Here is a 19424-nt window from a genome sequence, read left to right on the forward strand (position 1 = left end):
TAGAGAGCCAAAGCAGCTTTTCTTTGTTGTATGAATGGCAGGGAAAATCAGCTCCAGAAGGAAGCAAAGGATCTTTATATTTTCGTGAAGACTGTCTTGAGCAAAAACTTTTAGGAGAGGACAATGATGAACTGTGCAATGCTAGAACCAACCAATCTGATTTATCTGAATGCATGGCTGATGAACCCACACAAAGGCCGAGAAATGTTGTGAATGCTAATGAAAATGCTTGTTTGCATGGGCAACATGAGAGTTGTGAAGCAGAAGAAAACCTGAAGCAGAATAGCAGCACATTACAAGACTTGTATCTTGAAGAATATTATGATGATGAGGATGATGATGATAGCGACTGGGAACCTGTCAGTCATTTTGTTATCAAGAAGTGGTTTTGTGCTAACTGCACAATGCCAAAAAAGCAAACATTAGATGGGGGTAGCATGAAGGCACACTCAAAATGACATCAGAAGCAAGTCAGCAACAATCATTTTGGTGATAAATGAAAAAATAGCATGCAAAAGTGACTCCAAGGCACACTCAAACGGACATAAGAAGCAACTCCTCAGTGTTCATTTACAAATGATTTTGGCGACAAATGATTTACAAATTTCTTTAGTAGAATTTACAAATTTCATTTGCCCAGGAGTCTTGCTCTCAGCTCCTTTGCCACTGCATCAATGAACTCCTCAGTGTTCAACCACTGGTCTCGAGTCACCCTGGAAGAGACAAAAAGGCTTGCATAAAATCATCTGTTGTTTCTATTATAGTTATTTAACATGGAACAAGTATATCTTGATAACTGTCTGAAAAATAAACATTACACGATCCTTACCGTAATACTGACACCCAATATGACAAAGTTTCTCCAGAAATAAGTCGTTATATTCTTCTGATATCGATTCCTTTTAGCAATATGCACCATGATGTGACACAGAGCCTACTATGTTAGGTGAAGGTGAAAAACTGTGATACAAATTGATCAAACAAAATTTGGAAGAAAACAAAAATACAGCACTCAGGCTTCAGGTAGATCGGTAATCATTTAAAAATGAAAAGGATACTCGTCGATATTCAGATGTTCGTTAAACACATGAATAATATATATATTCACTAAATTCACTGCTTTAAAGGACCTAATTTCAAACAACAATGCAGCAGCATCTTCATTTTGAAGGTATGGATTAAAAACCAGATTATTACAAACATGGTTTTATACCTCAACTGCAATAGGGACAAACTCAGAGCGATCGAGTGGCAACTTTAGCCATACCCCTTTCTTTCCCTGCAGGAAACTCACACAAGAACACACTTAAGAATCACGCTAAGTGCAATTATGGAGGAATAAATTAATCAACACAAAACCATGAAACAATACTGAAAGCTGATCATGTAGTGACTAGTGAGTTGTATAGATTGTTAGAATAACTTATTGCATGCATAAAAAAATCATGATCAGTTTATTTACAAAATTTAAGCTATGAACAACATTTCAGTATTCCTAAAAGCTGAAGTAAATGCCATGTCATGTAGTTAACTATTCAAAATTACTGACAAAGTGACACTACAGACTTCATATAACTAAAGCGTACTTCATATAACTAAAGCATCTTTTAAATAGTTATAAAATGGAGGTAAATATAATTACTAAAGCACTAATAAACTTAAAATATAGTGCACATAAAAATGAAGACCAGGTGAGAACCAAAATAATATTCGGCCAGCCCATGCAGTAACAGTCATCCTGATTCTTTCAATTAAATCAATAAATCATTATCTTTCCTCAAAGATACTCGTACTGTTTTCTTGAGATAATCCCATATTCAGCGCTGCTGCACTAGTTCGGTCCCAAGTCCCAACATCAAGTCCAGCCTCGTTGCCCTGTTACAAGACAAGCCCCCCTCGCCGGAACCTCCTCCCGGCCTATGCTAAAAAAAATACATAGGAGGGACATACCTTGGGACGACGAAGAATGGGGAGAGGGAGATCCGCGGAATGGGGAGCCGGAAGTCGGGAGATCTAGGGCACCGCCGCACCGGGCACAGAAGCTGTCTTCTCTTCTCCGCCGCCGCAGCTCAAGATCTACTTATCCATTATCATAATAGAACAAGAATAGCATTAGCAAAATATTTTGGAAACGATTTGCAAGATATCAGGATGAAAAATATAGAGGACAAAGGCGACTAGCACCTGGTACAGACGTACAGCAAGGTCCTTGGGACGCTGAAGAATGGAGAGAGGCCAAGGGGGAGATCCGCGGACTGGAGAGCCGGAAGTCGGGCATGGCCACACGGAAGCGGTCTACTCTTCTCCGCCGCCGCAGCTCAAGATCTAGGGCACGGGGCACCTGGGCACGATCGCACGGGATCGAAAAAGAGAGGAAGGCGCTCAAGATCCAGGGCACCTGGGCTGCTGGGCAGTGGGCACGGCCGCACGGGATCGAAAAGGAGAGGAAGGCTGGAAGGCGATCGAGATCTAGGGCACGGCCGTCGGCCACACGGAAATACGGGATCGAAAAGAGAGGAAGGCCGAAGGGATTTAGGGATTTAGCTTTATATAGTAACGGGTCGGGTCGGGTCCCGGATCAAAATTGGGTGGACCCGACCCGACCCGAAAAATAGATCGGGTCTAAATTTAGGACCCGACCCGGCCCCGCGGGTCCTAAAATTCGGGTCGGGTCGGGTCTAAAGCGGGTCGGGTCGGGTCGGGTCCCGGGTCGACCCGACCCATTTGCAGCCTTATTCAAGACCTTTGGCAAATCAAGAAAGTGTTGCCGGTTTTCAGAGCCTCTCATATATATCGTGAAGGTAACCAATTTGTTGAATGGTTGGCAAAGGAAGGCTCCAAACAGGACTTGCATTACTTTGAAGGTCATCTTCTTCCTTTTGAGCTTTCATCACTGCTTGCAGCTAAGAGCTTTGGATCTCCATTTCTAGTTCCTTAGTTTTGCTATTTCTTCTTCCTGTTTTTGATTTTTACTCCTCCCCAAATGTACCAGAGAAAGGAACCCCCAGCTTACAAATAAGACTTAGCCAAGGCAGATATCCAAGAGGTTTTAGCTCGTTAGCAAGATACCTAACAAAAATAAAACCATATGCTAGCATCTTATCAGAAAGCTGAACTTCGATAGTTTTCCATTGAAACGAGCAGACTTCGACCGAACCAAAAGAAGAGGCAGCCTTCCGTGGCTTTGGATCGATAGTGGATTTTGACCAATAAAATAAAATTATCAACTATAACTATATACGCTTCATCGCACCGCTCCCTTTCACGGTGGAATGATACACGGGAGACACCTGCCACCCACTGACGCGTGTACCCTACCCATGAGGGACTGGTGCCCACAGGAGTCATTTAACAGGTTGGTGCTATTTAAATTTTAAATCTAAAATTCGTTCCATTTAACAGGTTGTTTGTGGGAGAGAGGCGTGACTCGGAGTTTACTTGAAACGGGATATGGAACAAGAGACAGGCCGGATGAAAGCGGATGGCATATGAAGCAGCGCTTTGGGCTTTAGTTGAAATTATGGGAGCACCAATATACTCTTCTAACTAATGTGGTGTTGACACTTGGAGTCTTGACAGATCCCGAAGGACACCTCCCACGGCCGGTCGTGCTCCATCCAAGCCCACAGCCACAGGTCCCAGTGACAGCCGCACTAGGTGCGACATACACCCCAAATTGTTAAAAATTACTAAATACAACCTCAATCTTGAAGTCTCTCTTCATTTAGTGAAATCATGTAAGCCGGGAGTCGAAGATCCTGAAGAAACGTGGAGTCCTTATTTTATTATTTTTTATTTTGAGCAAAATAATTGGAAAATGTACAGCTTAAATTCTCCGAGGCTGCAGACATTGCTGGACGGTGCTGAAGCAAGGCGAAGTAGCTATAGAAATTGCCCAGCTTAATCTATTAGACAGGCGAGGTTAAAAGCACCAGATGCAACCCATCATTTACCAATAACTCAAAGTTCCACAGGTAATCTTATTAGGGGCATGAAGGTTTGGCCGTTGTCTCGCCACTACATCCCAAAAGGACAACTAAGCCGTTGACGATACAGATCCTTTGTTATTTAATCTTCAATTTCTAGCCATTTCCACACCTTGCCTTCAAGAAAGCTGACTAACAAAATGACCTCAATTTTCCCGAGCCACAAGGCACCACAAATAGCTCAATTATCGATTCATGTATGCTGCAATTCTCATCCCACGTCCTACACATTAAATTAGATTTGTAAAAAATATGTGAGATTTTATGAGAATAGCCCAAGGTAAAGGCAAGTCTGCTTCTTATCAACCAATTAAGGTTCACCTTAGTTGGTACCCTAAGTCTAAGGTTTGAATGTGTACCCAAGATTTTGAGCTTTAGATACGGGTAAAGGTGGGTTTGGCAGTGGATACACGTGCCCAAGATTGAGTGCTGCATGCAAATTACAAAAGCCAGTACGCTATATGGACCTAGAAAGCAGCCCAACCGGGCTGATTAGAGTTGCCTGGGAGTCAATTGCTTATATTTCAAAGAGAAACTGTACTGCCACTAACGTGGTAGCCTAGTGATAAGGAGGTGATAATTCCACTCGAGTTGCCCAGGTTCGAAATACGCGGGCGTCGATTAAATTCGGGGACCGGATGCCCCACGTCCGGTTAGCTCGTTAGCGGTTATGCTTTTCTTCCACCTGTAGCTTGGTGGTGCCAGATGTGACGTACTCACCTTTCTCCTGGCGGGGCGGAGGCCCAGTGCGTGGGGGCTGCTACGCGGGGGCGGGCTGGTCCCTTCCTCCCCCTACCCTTTTTTTTAGCAAAAAAAAAAAAAAAGAGAGAGCGAGAAACTATACTCTCTAGCAAAAAAAAAAAAAAAAAAGAGAAATTGTACTAAAAATTGAAAAAACCAAAGAAATGTTGATCGAATGAAAAAACAAAAAAACAATCATCTTGATAAATTAAGAAAGGTTTGGTATAGGGTGATAACCCCAAGATCAAGAGTGATGTAGGTAGAGGTGACAATATTACCGTATTTGGTTGCACCATAGTGATCTTATGATTAATAAAATATATTTTTATAGAATATATTAACAATCAATATATTAATAAGTATACTAATATTCTGTTATAATATTTATATATGATCAATACATATATTTTTATGGAATATATCAGAGATCGTTTTGGTATTATATGGTCAGTAATCTTGGATTCTTGTTGAATACCAAATAGGCTACTCATGAATATCGAAAATATTTAATCACTGGAATATTGCATACCAAACATATTAATTTAGACCATCGAAAATCAAATTACCCCACAATAAGGATTACCAGTGATCTAAAATCGCCTTAGTGCCCCCGTTTGCAACACCAAATGCCACCTAAGGGTTTTTCCCTTGACCTCAACTCTACTGTACTAAACTCACCATGGAATATAACATCCAGTATAGAAGTTTCCTTTTGGGAATTTTTTTAAAAGTAACTAACACCTGTACAAAAATTATGATTATAAAATATTTTTTTAATAGAAGTTAGGATGATACAATCAAGATATAAGAACCCCTACTTTTTGATAGTTTGATATATTATTTAACCAAAATGGGAAATCAGTAAACAATTCAAAAAAATGAGATCACTCACCATCATTGAAGCTTCTGCATGAGTTTCCCTATCATAATTCTTTGCTGAGTCCCACTCGAAACTCTGAATTGATGATTGCATTTGATACAACGACTGTAGCAGGAGAGGAAGCATTCACCTACACATTGATTGCCAAAATCATGACACAATTGTAGAAGCAGAAGATTTGTCATCAACACGGGCTTTCAAAAAGGAACATAACTATCTATGCATTAAAAAGGCTGCTATTTTACAATTATCAAGTTTATCTAGTTGATGCAAGCTAAAAGCCAAGATGGAAAAGGAATTATACCCAGACACGGCCGTTTAGCCCAATAGCTATCTCAAATGACAGCTTCTTCCCAAGAATCTCAATAACAGGACAAGTTGGAGAGCTTAGCAACCTGAAGAAGGAAAGGGAAATATATATCTTAACAACAGAAAACCTCAGCTCAGTTTAAACTCAATTGCTTAAACCACAATGATGTATCCTTACATCCGTGATAGACCACTAGATGTTTCAAACATGTAACCATCTTTCAAAGGACCAAACTCGGCAGTTTCTCCACTAGCTATAAATGAAACAGATGTCACCACGCATCAATGACCCATATAGCAAAACTGGAATGAATTCCATCAGTTATGAGATTGATGATTCACAACTAAAATATGCTGAAATTTAATGTATAGCATTACAATATTGTCGATGTATCAAAAAGCCATTTTATCCAAATTATCAGTCTCCAAACATCTGAATAACTTCATTCAATAAAGTCAAATCATCCATTAACTGTAAATTGACAAAACCTTGAATAACTACATTCTGAAACCTGTGCAGACCTAACAAGACTTGTTGTGGAGGTTTCACCATTAAAAATGAAATGATCAACAGAAGAAACTGTTACGCCCCGGACTCGGATCCGTGACACGGCCGTGCTATTGCCGACTACTGCCCACAATAGCACGCAGCCTCGTACATAGTTAATAGGTAGTCAAAAGCAATCAAACTTGCATATATCAAAATATGTGCATTACAACATACTGGTTGATATAAGGTACAGAGCTTCTACACAGCTTATGTACAAAAAAGTATATTCATATCACCCCAAAAATAAAGAAGCCCTGTTGCAAAAGAAAAATGCTTCTAGCAGCTGTCACTGGTGCTGATTTGAAAAAAAATATATAAATGAACGGGCATGAGCTACACGGCTCAGTAAGTAATCCTGCATAATCTTGTCGAATCAACTAAAAATGCTAAACATGTTTTAGCAGGGTTTGAGAAGCTGACATGTACACTATCTAATAAATCATCATGATGAAATATTCATGCTGAGTAAATAAATCAGTGTCCTATATCAACAAGAATTTTCATAAAATGCACATATAAAAAAATCGTGCCTCCGGCATGCCGTGGTCATACTCTCAGATACTACTGCGAAGTCATTATCGGCCACTGGCGGGGCCAACTCAGTTATTAGGCGGCCACTGGCGGGGCTGGCTCAGTTATTAGGCGGCCACTGGCAAGGCCGGCTCAGTTGCATTCGATCAGTAGCTTTTAAGAGTCCGTAAACAATACTTCTCGTAGGTAGTACCTCATGGATGCTACGGCGAATTCATTATCGGTCACTGGCGGGGCCTGCTCAGTTATTAGTCAGCCACTAGCGGGGCCGGCTCAGTCATTATCGGCCACTGGCAAAGCCGGCTCAGTTGCATTCGGCCCGTAGCAATAAGAGCCCTTAGGTACCCCTTGCAAGCAGTGCGCATAACTAGATGCAATTCATTATCTTATTTCATATTGATATCACAATTATATTAACTACGATCATAGCAATGTAACCCAATTCATCTTGCATGCATAATAAAAATCTGCATAAGCTTAATACATGCATAATCATACATTATATGGCTAAAACATACCACTCATATACATGATTCATAATTCATAACTTAAGATACATAATTCACAATAAAATTATGACGGGTTAATTACATGCATGATCCACAGAAGATTAGGACATGTTACTTACCGTGATTCACTTTTTTCCAGATCTTTCACATCCTGGTGACGGATCCTGAGTCACCTAAAATCATATCATAACAAGCATGCTATTTTCTTTTTACTTGTTTGGATCCTACCCGAAATTTAGCCCAAGTCTAATGGGTCCATATTGGAGCCTTGATTGGGTCCATATAGGTTAATTGGCCTTCTAATTGGTCAATAGGCTTAATCCCAAGTTTAATTGGGTCAAATTTTGGGTTTAGGGTCAATGTGGCTCATTTGGGCCTGAACCAGGGTCAGCCCGAGGTCAATTTGGCCTCAAATTAGTTGAATTGGGCCTGATTTATATTCAATTGGGTCTACTAGGACCCACATACTTAATTGGGTTCGGACTAGGCTTAAATTGGTCTCAATTGGGTTCAGATTTCACCCAATTCATCATTTGGGTTCGCCCAAACAGATTGGGCTCGGTTTAATTTGGTTCACTTAACCTATTTTGGCTTTTAAGCCTAACGGTTGCGGGTTCGGATCCGGATTCGACCCGCAAACCCGTTATCAATATTTTTTTTTCTTTTTCTCTCTTCTTTTTCTTTTTTTTTCTTTTCTTTTGGATTTAACGGGTTGCGGGTTTGGATTCGGATCCGACCCGTGAACCCGTTATCAGGGTTTTTTTTCCCCCTTCCAGAGGCTTCCGCCTCTTCGTCTCCCTTGCCTCCCTCTCTCCTCCGGCTCTTCCTCTCCCTCGTTCTCTCCTTCACTCCCACCGAAGACCTCGGTTGCTCCGGCTGGTCCTTCGGCCTTCCTCTCCGCCTCCGGCCGAAGCAACCCTCTCTCTCTCTCTTTTTTCCTCCCCTTCTCTCTCTCATTGGTTTCGACCGAAAGCCCTAGCAGTTTCGGCCGGTCCTCCGGCCTTCTTCTTCTCCTCCGGCCGGATCTACGGCCTCTTCCTCCTTCCGACCTCTCCCTCTCCTTCTCTCTCTCTTTCTTTCTTTCTTCTTTGTTTTCGCCGAAACCCTAATCACATTCTCCCCTTCCTTTTTGCCGGCAACCGGGGTGGGACTTCCCCGGCCCTCCGGCCGAGTTGGGGTTCCCACCTCAGAGCAGTAGCAGTGGAAGGCCGGCCCTTCCTCTTCTCCGAAGTGATGCTGGAGAGGGGAAGGGGGCTCGGAGATGGGTCGGGATCCGGGCTATACCCGAGAGCCTCCACCCGCTCCGTCCACGGCGAGGTATGGCCGGAGAGGATGAAGCCTCAAGGTCCGGTGAGTTCATATTTTTTTTATTATTATTATTCTTTTCTTTCTTCTTTCCTTCTTCCTTTTCTTTGGTCCTTCCCTCCGGCACCACCACCTCTTGCCGGAGAAGAGGCGGTGGTCCGGCCGAGGCTGGTGGCCTTGTGGCTGCGTCTGTTGCCGGCTTGGCCAGACCCGACAGCTTGAGGCTGCCCCCCGAGCCCTAGGGTAGCCGCAGCCGAGGCTGCGGTGCCCTGTTCATCCGCAGGCCGAGCCCGGTTGGGCTCGGCCCGGGTGATCGTCGGGCCCGTGGCCTGTGAGTCCGGCCCGGCCCGTGGCCCTTCTTCCTTCTGCCGGTCTTCTCCTCTCTGTTTCATTGTTGAAACAGAGGGGAGAATACCCCACAGAGGGTTTCTCCACTCCTTAAAATTTTATTAACAGGGGTCCTTACCTGGCTTTGGCCGGTTGCAGTCGGGCAGTACCATCCCTTGGTAGTCCCTCCTTCCTCTCCTAGAGCTTCAGGGCTTCTTCCACCTCTAGCTCCAGGGTTCCAGCTCTCTGGTTTTTGTGTTCTAAGGGGTCAAGGGATAGAGGGTACAGTACTGAGGCTTAAATAATTTCGTTTAAGGGATGAGACCCCTTCTGAGAGGTCCCATCCTCTCCTTCCCCTTTGCCCCCGGGGCTTCCAGTTGCCCCCCTTGTCTCAGGCCCGCCGGAATCGGCTGCCAGCAAGGGCGTGAGGTGGCGGCCCCAGGTTTTGCATGGCTGAGGGTCCCTCAGTGAGGTCCCATCTTCCCTTCCCCCTGGCTCCGGGGCTTCCCGCTGCCCCCTTCCTCTGCCACTGTGTGTGGTCTTGCCACAGGGGAACGAGGTGGCCCTCCCTCTGCCGGCCAGCTATGGCCCTGTCACTTCCCTTCTCAGCATGAGGTGGCAACCCCTTCACGGTTGCCACCCTATCAGTACTGCCTATACAGTAAAATCGGGCCCAACCCCCCCTAACTGGGCTTTAAAATATTGGGCCCAGTTGGTAGTGGGCCCGGACATTACATCCTCCCCCCCTTAAAATAAATTTCGCCCTCGAAATTAAACATACCTCAATTTTCGAAGAGTTGGGGGTGACTTTGACGCATCTCCTCTTCAAGTTCCCAAGTAGCCTCCCGTTCAATGTGATTGGTCCACTGGGTTTTGACGTAAGGAATGGTGCGCCTCCGAAGAATTTGTTCCTTCTGATCAACGATGTGCAAAGGGACTTCTTCATAGGTCAAGTCTTCATTTATCTGCAAGGGTTCATATTGTATTACATGGCTGGGATCTGGGATGTACCTGCATAGGAGGGAGACGTGAAAGACGTCGTGTACGCTTGATAACTCCGAAGGTAAGGCTAGCTTGTAGGCGACCCTGCCTACTTTGGCAAGAACCTCGAAGGGGCCGATGAAGCGGGGACTCAACTTGTCGTGCCGCCCAAATCGGGTAACACCCCTTGAAGGAGAAATTTTTAGGAAGACAAAATTCCCCTCCAAAAATTCCAATTCCCTCCTTCCTTTGTCAGCCCATCATTTCTGTCTGTCCTGAGCGGCCTGTAGTCTTCGCGTTATCAGAAGTACTTTATCTCTAGTAATCTGAACCAATTCAGGACCCAGAAATTTTCGCTCTCCGACATCATCCCAATATAGAGGAGATCGGCATCTTCTTCCGTATAGAGCTTCATATGGTGCCATTTGGATGCTGGAATGGTAACTATTGTTGTAGGCAAACTCTACCAGAGGTATGTGGTCGTCCCAGCCTCCACCTAGGTCCATGGTACAAGCTCTCAGCATGTCTTCTAGAGTCTGGATTTTTCGTTCTGACTGACCATCGGTCTGGGGGTGATATGCTGTACTAAGCCTCAATTCGGTACCTATAGCCCTCTGAAAGCTTCCCCAGAATCTGGATACGAATCGGGGGTCGCGATCAGATACAATGCTCACTGGCACTCCATGTAGGCGCACAATTTCATCAATATATATTTGGGCCAGCCTGTCCAATGAGGTTCCAACCCTAAAGGGTAGGAAGTGAGATGACTTTGTGAGGCGGTCAACAATCACCCACACTGCATCATTTCTTTTTACTGTTCTTGAGAGCTCTGTAACAAAGTCCATAGTAATATGCTCCCATTTTCATTCTGGAATTTCTAGTGGCTCTAGTAATCCTGTCGGCCTCTGGTGTTCTGCTTTTATCAGCTAACAGGTCATGCATCGGGCAACATATTCAGCTATTTCTCTTTTCATACCCTTCCACCAGTAATGCTCTCGGAGGTCCCTGTACATCTTGGTACTGCCGGGGTGGATGGAGAAACGAGATTGGTGGGCTTCTCCTAGGATCTCCTTTTTCAATTCAGCATCAACTGGAACATATAATCGATGACCGAACCTCAAGGTACCATCTGAGTGAATCTGGAGTTCGGGTCGTAACCCTTTCTCTACTTCATCCCTGAGTTGACCTGTGCGTACATCAGACTGCTGGACGATCTTTATTTTGTCGATCAGTGTTGGTTGTATTCTCGAAGTGGCCAACAGACTCCTTGTAGTTTGTGCAACTACTTCAACCTGCAGCTTATCAAGATCCTTCTGAATCTGCGGCTGGGCGGTGAGTAGTGCAGCTGAACTCACCGCTGACTTTCTACTCAGCATCGGCCACCACGTTAGCTTTGCCTGGGTGGTATTTAATACTCAAATCATAGTCCTTCAGAAGTTCCAACCATCTTCTTTGCCGCATATTCAATTCTTTCTGGGTAAATATATATTTTAGGCTCTTATGATCAGTGTATACCTCACAATGTTCCCCATATAGGTAGTGTCTCCAAATCTTCAGAACAAAAACCACTGTAGCCAACTCCAGGTCGTGGGTCGGATAGTTCTGCTCATAGGGTTTCAGCTGTCTAGAGGCATAGGCTACTACCTTGCCATTTTGCATTAATACACAGCCTAGCCCTTGGAAGCATCACTATAAATAGTAAATTCTCCATTTGTGGATGGCAGAGTTAAAATTGGAGCAGATACTAACCGATGTTTTAACTCCTGAAAGCTTTTCTCACAACTGCCGTCCCAAATAAACTTGGCCCGTTTTTTGGTCAATCGGGTCAAGGGAGTGGCTATCTTGGAGAATCCTTCCACAAACCGTCGGTAATACCCGACCAGTCCCAAAAAGCTTCTAATTTTCTTGACGTTAGTGGGACGAGGCCAATCAACCACTGCTTCAATCTTCTTGGGATCCACCGACACTCCATCATTGGAGATCACATGACCGAGGAATGCCACACTGCTCAACCAGAACTCGCATTTGCTCAGCTTGGCATATAACATTTTCTTCTGAAGGGTCTGCAGTACCATTCTCAAATGAACTTCGTGCTCTTCCCTGCTCCTTGAGTAAATCAGTATATCATCAATAAAGACTATCACGAACTGATCTAAATTTTGCTTGAAGACTCTGTTCATTAAGTCCATAAAAGCAGCTGGAGCATTGGTCAGTCCAAATGGCATAACCAGAAATTCATAATGCCCATACCTGGTTCGAAATGCAGCCTTTGGCACGTCATCAGGCTTGATTTTTAACTGATGGTAACCGAACCGCAAATCTATCTTGGAGAAGACTTGGGCACCTTGCAGCTGGTCAAACAGGTCGTCGATCCGGGGCAGAGGATATTTGTTCTTTATAGTAATCTTGTTCAGTTTCCAGTAATCGATGCACAGCCGCATGCTCCCATCCTTCTTTTTTACAAACAGTACTGGAGCTTTCCATGGAGACACACTAGGTTGAATAAACTTTTTATCCAAAAGTTCTTGTAATTGTGTCTTTAATTCTCTGAGCTCAGCAGGGGCCATTCGATAAGGAGCCTTGGAAATAGCTCCTGCTCCTGGTGTGAGGTCAATAGTGAATTCGACCTCTCGATCAGGGGATAGTCCCGATAATTCCTCAGGAAAAACATCCGGATATTCCCTGACTATCGGAATATCTTCTAGTTTGATCTCCTTTTGAGTATTCATCACACATGCTAGATAAGCCGTACACCTCTTTTTTAGTGCCCTGGCGGCTTGCAAGGCAGAAATGAAATGCAGTGCTGAATTACATTGAGGGGGTGTATCGTCATTCAGAAAGAAGAACTCTGGTTCCCCTGGCATCCGGAATACCACTTTTTTTATGGTAACAGTCAATATGGGCGTGGTATTGGGACATCCAGTCCATTCCCAAAATGATGTCGAAATCATGCATGTCAAGCTGTAGAAGATTTGCCTCTAACTCTTTTCCTCCCAACTGAATTATACAGTTCTTGTATTTAGTGTCGCTATTACTGTTTCTTGGAGGGGTTTGGCAACATGCAATGGTTCTATTTTCTCAGATGTGCAATGTAACTGTTTGGAAAAACTAACCGACACGAAGGAATGTGTAGAACCAGAATCAAACAGAATAGAGGCATCAATCAAATTGACTGGCAGTGTACCTGTCACCACTTGGTCGCTCACACTGGCGTCCTGGCGAGTCAGCGCGAACACTCGAGGGTTGTTCCTTGGTCTCTGGCCCTCGGGTGCGGGAGGTCTGAGTGCTCTCCTTGGGCAGTCGCGTGTTATATGTCCGAGCTGCCCGCAAGTAAAACAGGCCCCAATTTTCTTTAGACAGGGCCTACTGTGATGCTTGCCGCAGCTGGAGCAACCTCGGTTCTGTCTTTTCTTAATTATAGGCCCCTTGATGCCTCTGGGCCTACTGCTCTGCCCTCCTGCTGGCCAGGCCTTCATCAGATCATTTCTTTCTCTGTCAGGCCTCATCAAGTCGGCCTCAACCTTCAAAGCCCGGTCCAGCACGTCTCTGTAGCAGGTGAATAGGTGAGAAGATATCCGGGATCTGATCCTGTACCTCAGCCCCCGCTCAAATCGGTTTGCCTTCTTTCATTATCCATGAACTGGGGGCAGAATCGACCCAGTTCGTTGAATTTGTTGGCATAACTCTAAGACGGACATATGATCGGACTGTGTCAGTGCCAAAAATTCATCTTGTTTCATCTGGCTGACCGAGTTCGGAAAGTACTGGGTGTAGAACAACCTCGTAAAGTCCCTCCAAGTTATCCTGCTGGCGGGGTATGCTGGTTCCATGGTTGTCCACCAAAATTCGGCACTTCCTTTCAGCTGGGGAATGGCTAATCGGACCTTTATTTCTTCAGGGAACTGGAGCGCTTGGAACATCTTCTCCATTTTCCGAATCCATGTCTCAGCTGCTATTGGGTCCGGTCCGCCGTCAAATACTGGTGGGTTCAACCATCGGAACCTCTCATAATAGGAGTTAGCTGGTTGTATGGCAGCTAGCTGCATCTGTTGCTGCTGTTGGAGTAACTGCGCCATCATCTGGTATACCCCAGCTAGATCTGCGTTGCCTGCCGCAAAGCGTGGCGTATCCGGGGAATCTGAGTGGTAGCAAGGATCTGGCGACGGTACCCTCCTATCGTCTTCCATATCTTATAGTGATTACTGCAACCAAAATTCAGAGTAAGATCAATATATCCTAATAAACCATAACATTTTTAACTACCCATTAACCCAGATGTTTACAATTATGATCTTGTTAAACCTAGAGCTCTGATACCACGAGATGTCACGCCCCGGACCCGGATCCGTGACACGACCGTGCTATTGCCGACTACTGCCCATAATAGAATGCAGCCTCGTACATGGTTAACAGGTAGTCAAAAGCAGTCAAACTTGCATATATCAAAATATGTGCATTACAACATACTGGTTGATATAAGGTACAGAGCTTCTACACAGTTTATGCACACAAAAGTATATTTATATCACCCCAAAAATAAATAAGCCCTGTTGCAAAAGAAAAATGCTTCTAGCAGTTGTCACTAGTGGTGATCTAAAAATATATATAAATGAACGGGCATGAGCTACACGGCTCAGTAAGTAATCCTGCATAATCTTGTCGAATCAACTAAAAATGCTAAACATGTTTTAGCAGGGTTTGAGAAGCTGACATGTACACTATCTAATAAATCATCATGATAAAATATTCATGCTGAGTAAATAAATCAGTGTCCTATATCAACAAGAATTTTCATAAAATACACATATAAAAAAACCGTGCCTCCGGCATGCCGTGGTCATACTCTCAGATGCTACTGCGAAGTCATTATCGGCCACTGGCGGGGCCAGCTCAGTTATTAGGCGGCCACTGGCGGGGCTGGCTCAGTCATTCTCGACCACTGACAAGGCCGGCTCAGTTGCATTCGATCAGTAGCTTTTAAGAATCCGTAAACAATACTTCTTATAGGTAGTACCTCATGGATGCTACGGCGAATTCATTATCGGTCACTGGCGGGGCCTGCTCAATTATTAGTCAGCCACTGGCGGGGCCGGCTCAGTCATTATCGGCCACTGGCAAGGCCGGCTCAGTTGCATTCGGTCCGTAGCAATAAGAGCCCTTAGGTACCCCTTGCAAGCAGTGCGCATAACTAGATGCAATTCATTATCTTATTTCATATTGATATCACAATTACATTAACTGCGATCATAGCAATGTAACCCAATTCATCTTGCATGCATAATAAAAATCTGCATAAGCTTAATACATGCATAATCATACATTATATGGCTAAAACATACCACTCATAGACATGATTCATAATTCATAACTTAAGATACATAATTCCCAATAAAATTGTGACGGGTTAATTATATGCGTGATCCATAGAAGATTAGGACAGGTTACTTACCATGATTCACTTTTTCCCAGGTTTCCCAGGTCTTTCACATCCTGGTGACGGATCCTGAGTCACCTAAAATCATATCATAACAAGCATGTTATTTCCTTTTTACTTGTTTGGATCCTACCTGAAATTTAGCCCAAGTCTAATGCGTCCATATTGGAGCCTTGATTGGGTCCATATGGGTTAATTGGCCTTCTAATTGGTCAATAGGCTTAATCCCAAGTTTAATTGGGTCAAATTTTGGGTTTAGGGTCAATGTGGCCCATTTGGGCCTGAACAAGGGTCAGCCCGAGGTCAATTTGGCCTCAAATTAGTTGAATTGGGCTTGAATTGGGCCTGATTTATATTCAATTGGGTCTGCTAGGACCCACATACTTAATTGGGTTCGGACTAGGCTTAAATTGGTCTCAATTGGGTTCAGATTTTACGCAATTCATCATTTGGGTTCGCCCAAACAGATTGGGATCGGTTTAATTGGGTTCATTTAACCCATTTTGGCTTTTAAGCCTAACGGTTGCGGGTTCAGATTCGGATTCGACCCGCAAACCCGTTATCAATCTTTTTTCTTTTTCTCTCTTCTTTTTCTTTTTCTTTTCTTTTCTTTTGGGCTTAATGGGTTGCTGGTTCGGATTCGGATCCGACCCGTGAACCCGTTATCAAGATTTTTCTTCCCCCTTCCAGAGGCTTCCGCCTCTTCGTCTCCCTTGCCTCCCTCTCTCCTCCAGCTCTTCCTCTCCCTCGTTCTCTCCTTCACTCCCGCCGGAGACCCCGGTTGCTCCGGCCGGTCCTTCGGCCTTCCTCTCCGCCTCCGGCCGAAGCAACCCTCTCTCTCTCTCTCTTTTTTCCTCCCCTTCTCTCTCTCCTTGGTTCCGATCGAAAGCCCTAGCCATTTCGACCAGTCCTCCGGCCTTCTTCTCCTCCGGCCGGATCTACGACCTCTTCCTCCTTCCGACCTCTCCCTCTCCTTCTCTCTCTCTTTCTTTCTTTCTTCTTCGTTTTCGCCGAAACCCTAATCGCCTTCTCCCCTTCCATTTTGCTGGCAACTGGGGTGGGACTTCCCTGGCCCTCCGGCCGAGTCGGGGTTCCCACCTCGAAGCAGTAGCAGTGTACCTCATGGATGCTACAGCGAATTCATTATCGGTCACTGGCGGGGCCTGCTCAGTTATTAGTCAGCCACTGGCGGGGCCGGCTCAGTCATTATCGGCCACTGGCAAGGCCGGCTCAGTTGCATTCGGTCCGTAGCAATAAGAGCCCTTAGGTACCCCTTGCAAGCAGTGCGCATAACTAGATGCAATTCATTATCTTATTTCATATTGATATCACAATTAGATTAACTGCGATCATAGCAATGTAACCCAATTCATCTTGCATGCATAATAAAAATCTGCATAAGCTTAATACATGCATAATCATACATTATATGGCTAAAACATACCACTCATATATATGATTCATAATTCATAACTTAAGATACATAATTCGCAATAAAATTGTGACGGGTTAATTACATGCGTGATCCATAGAAGATTAGGACAGGTTACTTACCATGATTCACTTTTTCCCAGGTCTTTCACATCCTGGTGACGGATCCTGAGTCACCTAAAATCATATCATAACAAGCATGTTATTTCCTTTTTACTTGTTTGGATCCTACCCGAAATTTAGCCCAAGTCTAATGCGTCCATATTGGAGCCTTGATTGGGTCCATATGGGTTAATTGGCCTTCTAATTGGTCAATAGGCTTAATCCCAAGTTTAATTGGGTCAAATTTTGGGTTTAGGGTCAATGTGGCCCATTTGGGCCTGAACAAGGGTCAGCCCGAGGACAATTTGGCTTCAAATTAGTTGAATTGGGCTTGAATTGGGCCTGATTTATATTCAATTGGGTCTGCTAGGACCCACATACTTAATTAGGTTCGGACTAGGCTTAAATTGGTCTCAATTGGGTTCAGATTTTACGCAATTCATCATTTGGGTTCGCCCAAACAGATTGGGCTCGGTTTAATTGGGTTCACTTAACCCATTTTGGCTTTTAAGCCTAACGGTTGCGGGTTCAGATCCGGATTCGACCCGCAAACCCGTTATCAATCTTTTTTCTTTCTCTCTTCTTTTTCTTTTTCTTTTCTTTTCTTTTGGGCTTAATGGGTTGCTGGTTCGGATTCGGATCCGACCCGTGAACCCGTTATCAGGGTTTTTCTTCCCCCTTCCAGAGGCTTCCGCCTCTTCGTCTCCCTTGCCTCCCTCTCTCCTCCAGCTCTTCCTCTCCCTCGTTCTCTCCTTCACTCCCACCGGAGACCCCGGTTGCTCCGGCCGGTCCTTCGGCCTTCCTCTCCGCCTCCGGCCGAAGCAACCCTCTCTCTCTCTCTCTTTCTTCCTCCCCTTCTCTCTCTCCTTGGTTCCGATCAAAAGCCCTAGCCGTTTCGACCGGTCCTCCGGCCTTCTTCTCCTCCGGCCGGATCTACGACCTCTTCCTCCTTCCGACCTCTCCCTCTCCTTCTCTTTCTCTCTTTCTTTCTTTCTTCTTCGTTTTCGCCAAAACCCTAATCGCCTTCTCCCCTTCCTTTTTGCTGGCAACTGGGGTGGGACTTCCCCGGCCCTCCGGCCGAGTCAGGGTTCCCACCTCGAAGCAGTAGCAGTGGAAGGCCGGCCCTTCCTCTTCTCCGAAGTGATGCCGGAGAGGGGAAAGGGGCTCGGAGATGGGTCGGGATCCGGGCTATACCCGAGAGCCTCCACCCGCTCCGTCCACGGCGAGGTATGGCCGGAGAGGATGAAGCCTCAAGGTCCGGTGAGTTCATATTTTTTATTTTTTTTAATTATTATTTTTTTCTTTCTTTCTTCTTTCCTTCTTCCTTTTCTTTTCTTTGGTCCTTCCCTCCGGCACCACCACCTCTTGCCGGAGAAGAGGCGGTGGTCCGGCCGGGGCCGGCGGCCTTGTGGCCGCGTCTGTTGCCGGCTCGGCCGGACCCGGCGGCCCGAGGCTGCCCCCCGAGCCCTAGGGTAGCCGCAGCCGAGGTTGCGGTGCCCTGTTCATCCGCAGGCTAAGCCCGGTTGGGCTCGGCCCGGGTGATCGTCGGGCCCGGGCCTGGGCCGCGGCCGTTCTCAGGCCGGCCCGCGGCCTGTGGGCTCGGCCCGTGGCCCTTCTCCCTTCTGCCGGTTTCCTCCTCTCTGTTTCATTATTGAAACAGAGGGGAGAATACCCCACAGAGGGTTTCTCCACTCCTTAAAATTTCATTAACAGGGATCCTTACTTGGCTTTGGCCGGTTGCAGTTGGGCAGTACCACCCCTTGGTAGTCCCTCCTTCCTCTCCTAGAGCTTCGGGGCTTCTTCCACCTCTGGCTCCAGGGTTCCGGCTCTCTGGTTTTTGTGTTCTAAGGGGTAAGGGGATAGAGGGTACAGTACTGAGGCTTAAATAATTTCGTTTAAGAGATGAGACCCCTTCTGAGAGGTCCCATCCTCTCCTTCCCCTTTGCTCCAGGGGCTTCCAGCTGCCCCCCTTGTCTCAGGCTCGCCGGAATCGGCTGCCAGCAAGGGCGTGAGGTGGCGGCCCTAGGTTTTGCATGGCTGAGGGTCCCTCAGTGAGGTCCCATCTTCCCTTCCCCCTGGCTCCAGGGCTTCCAGCTGCCCCCCTTCCTCTGCCACTGTGTGTGGTCTTGCCACAGGGGAACGAGGTGGCCCTCCCTCTGTCGGCCAGCTATGGCCCTGTCACTTCCCTTCTCAGCATGAGGTGGCAACCCCTTCACGGTTGCCACCCTATCAGTACTGCCCATACAGTAAAATCGGGCCCAACTCCCCCCCCCCCAACTGGGCCTTAAAATATTGGGCCCAGTTGGTAGTGGGCCCGGACATTACAGAAATAGGGATT

At 45.6% G+C, this 19424-nt stretch overlaps 1 protein-coding gene across 19 annotated transcripts in view; it reads right to left on the reverse strand.

Moving 5' to 3' along the window:
- Positions 1-468: 468 nt before the first annotated feature.
- LOC103715853 (putative exosome complex component rrp40) overlaps positions 469-19424 on the reverse strand; it is a 32275-nt gene continuing 13319 nt past the window's right edge. For 3 of the 19 annotated variants that reach the window (XR_005511534.1, XR_005511537.1, XR_005511538.1), the window contains 6 exons: positions 6095-6219; positions 5912-6002; positions 5620-5737; positions 1214-1279; positions 830-960; positions 469-713 (listed from right to left, as the gene is read on the reverse strand). Coding sequence is in view for 1 of the 19 variants with exons in the window: in XM_026807992.2 (XP_026663793.2) it covers positions 5651-5737; positions 5912-6002; positions 6095-6170 (254 nt within the window). In the remaining 18 variants the exon portion in view is untranslated. Of the gene's footprint in view, positions 714-829; positions 2077-2184; positions 2543-5424; positions 5469-5619; positions 5738-5911; positions 6003-6094; positions 6220-19424 lie in introns of those variants that run through there. The other 16 variants (XR_005511522.1, XR_005511539.1, XR_005511536.1 and 13 more) reach the window with 16 other exon arrangements.

This window comes from Phoenix dactylifera, chromosome 4 (assembly GCF_009389715.1).
Source record: "Phoenix dactylifera cultivar Barhee BC4 chromosome 4, palm_55x_up_171113_PBpolish2nd_filt_p, whole genome shotgun sequence".
Classification (NCBI taxonomy): Eukaryota; Viridiplantae; Streptophyta; class Magnoliopsida; order Arecales; family Arecaceae; genus Phoenix; species Phoenix dactylifera.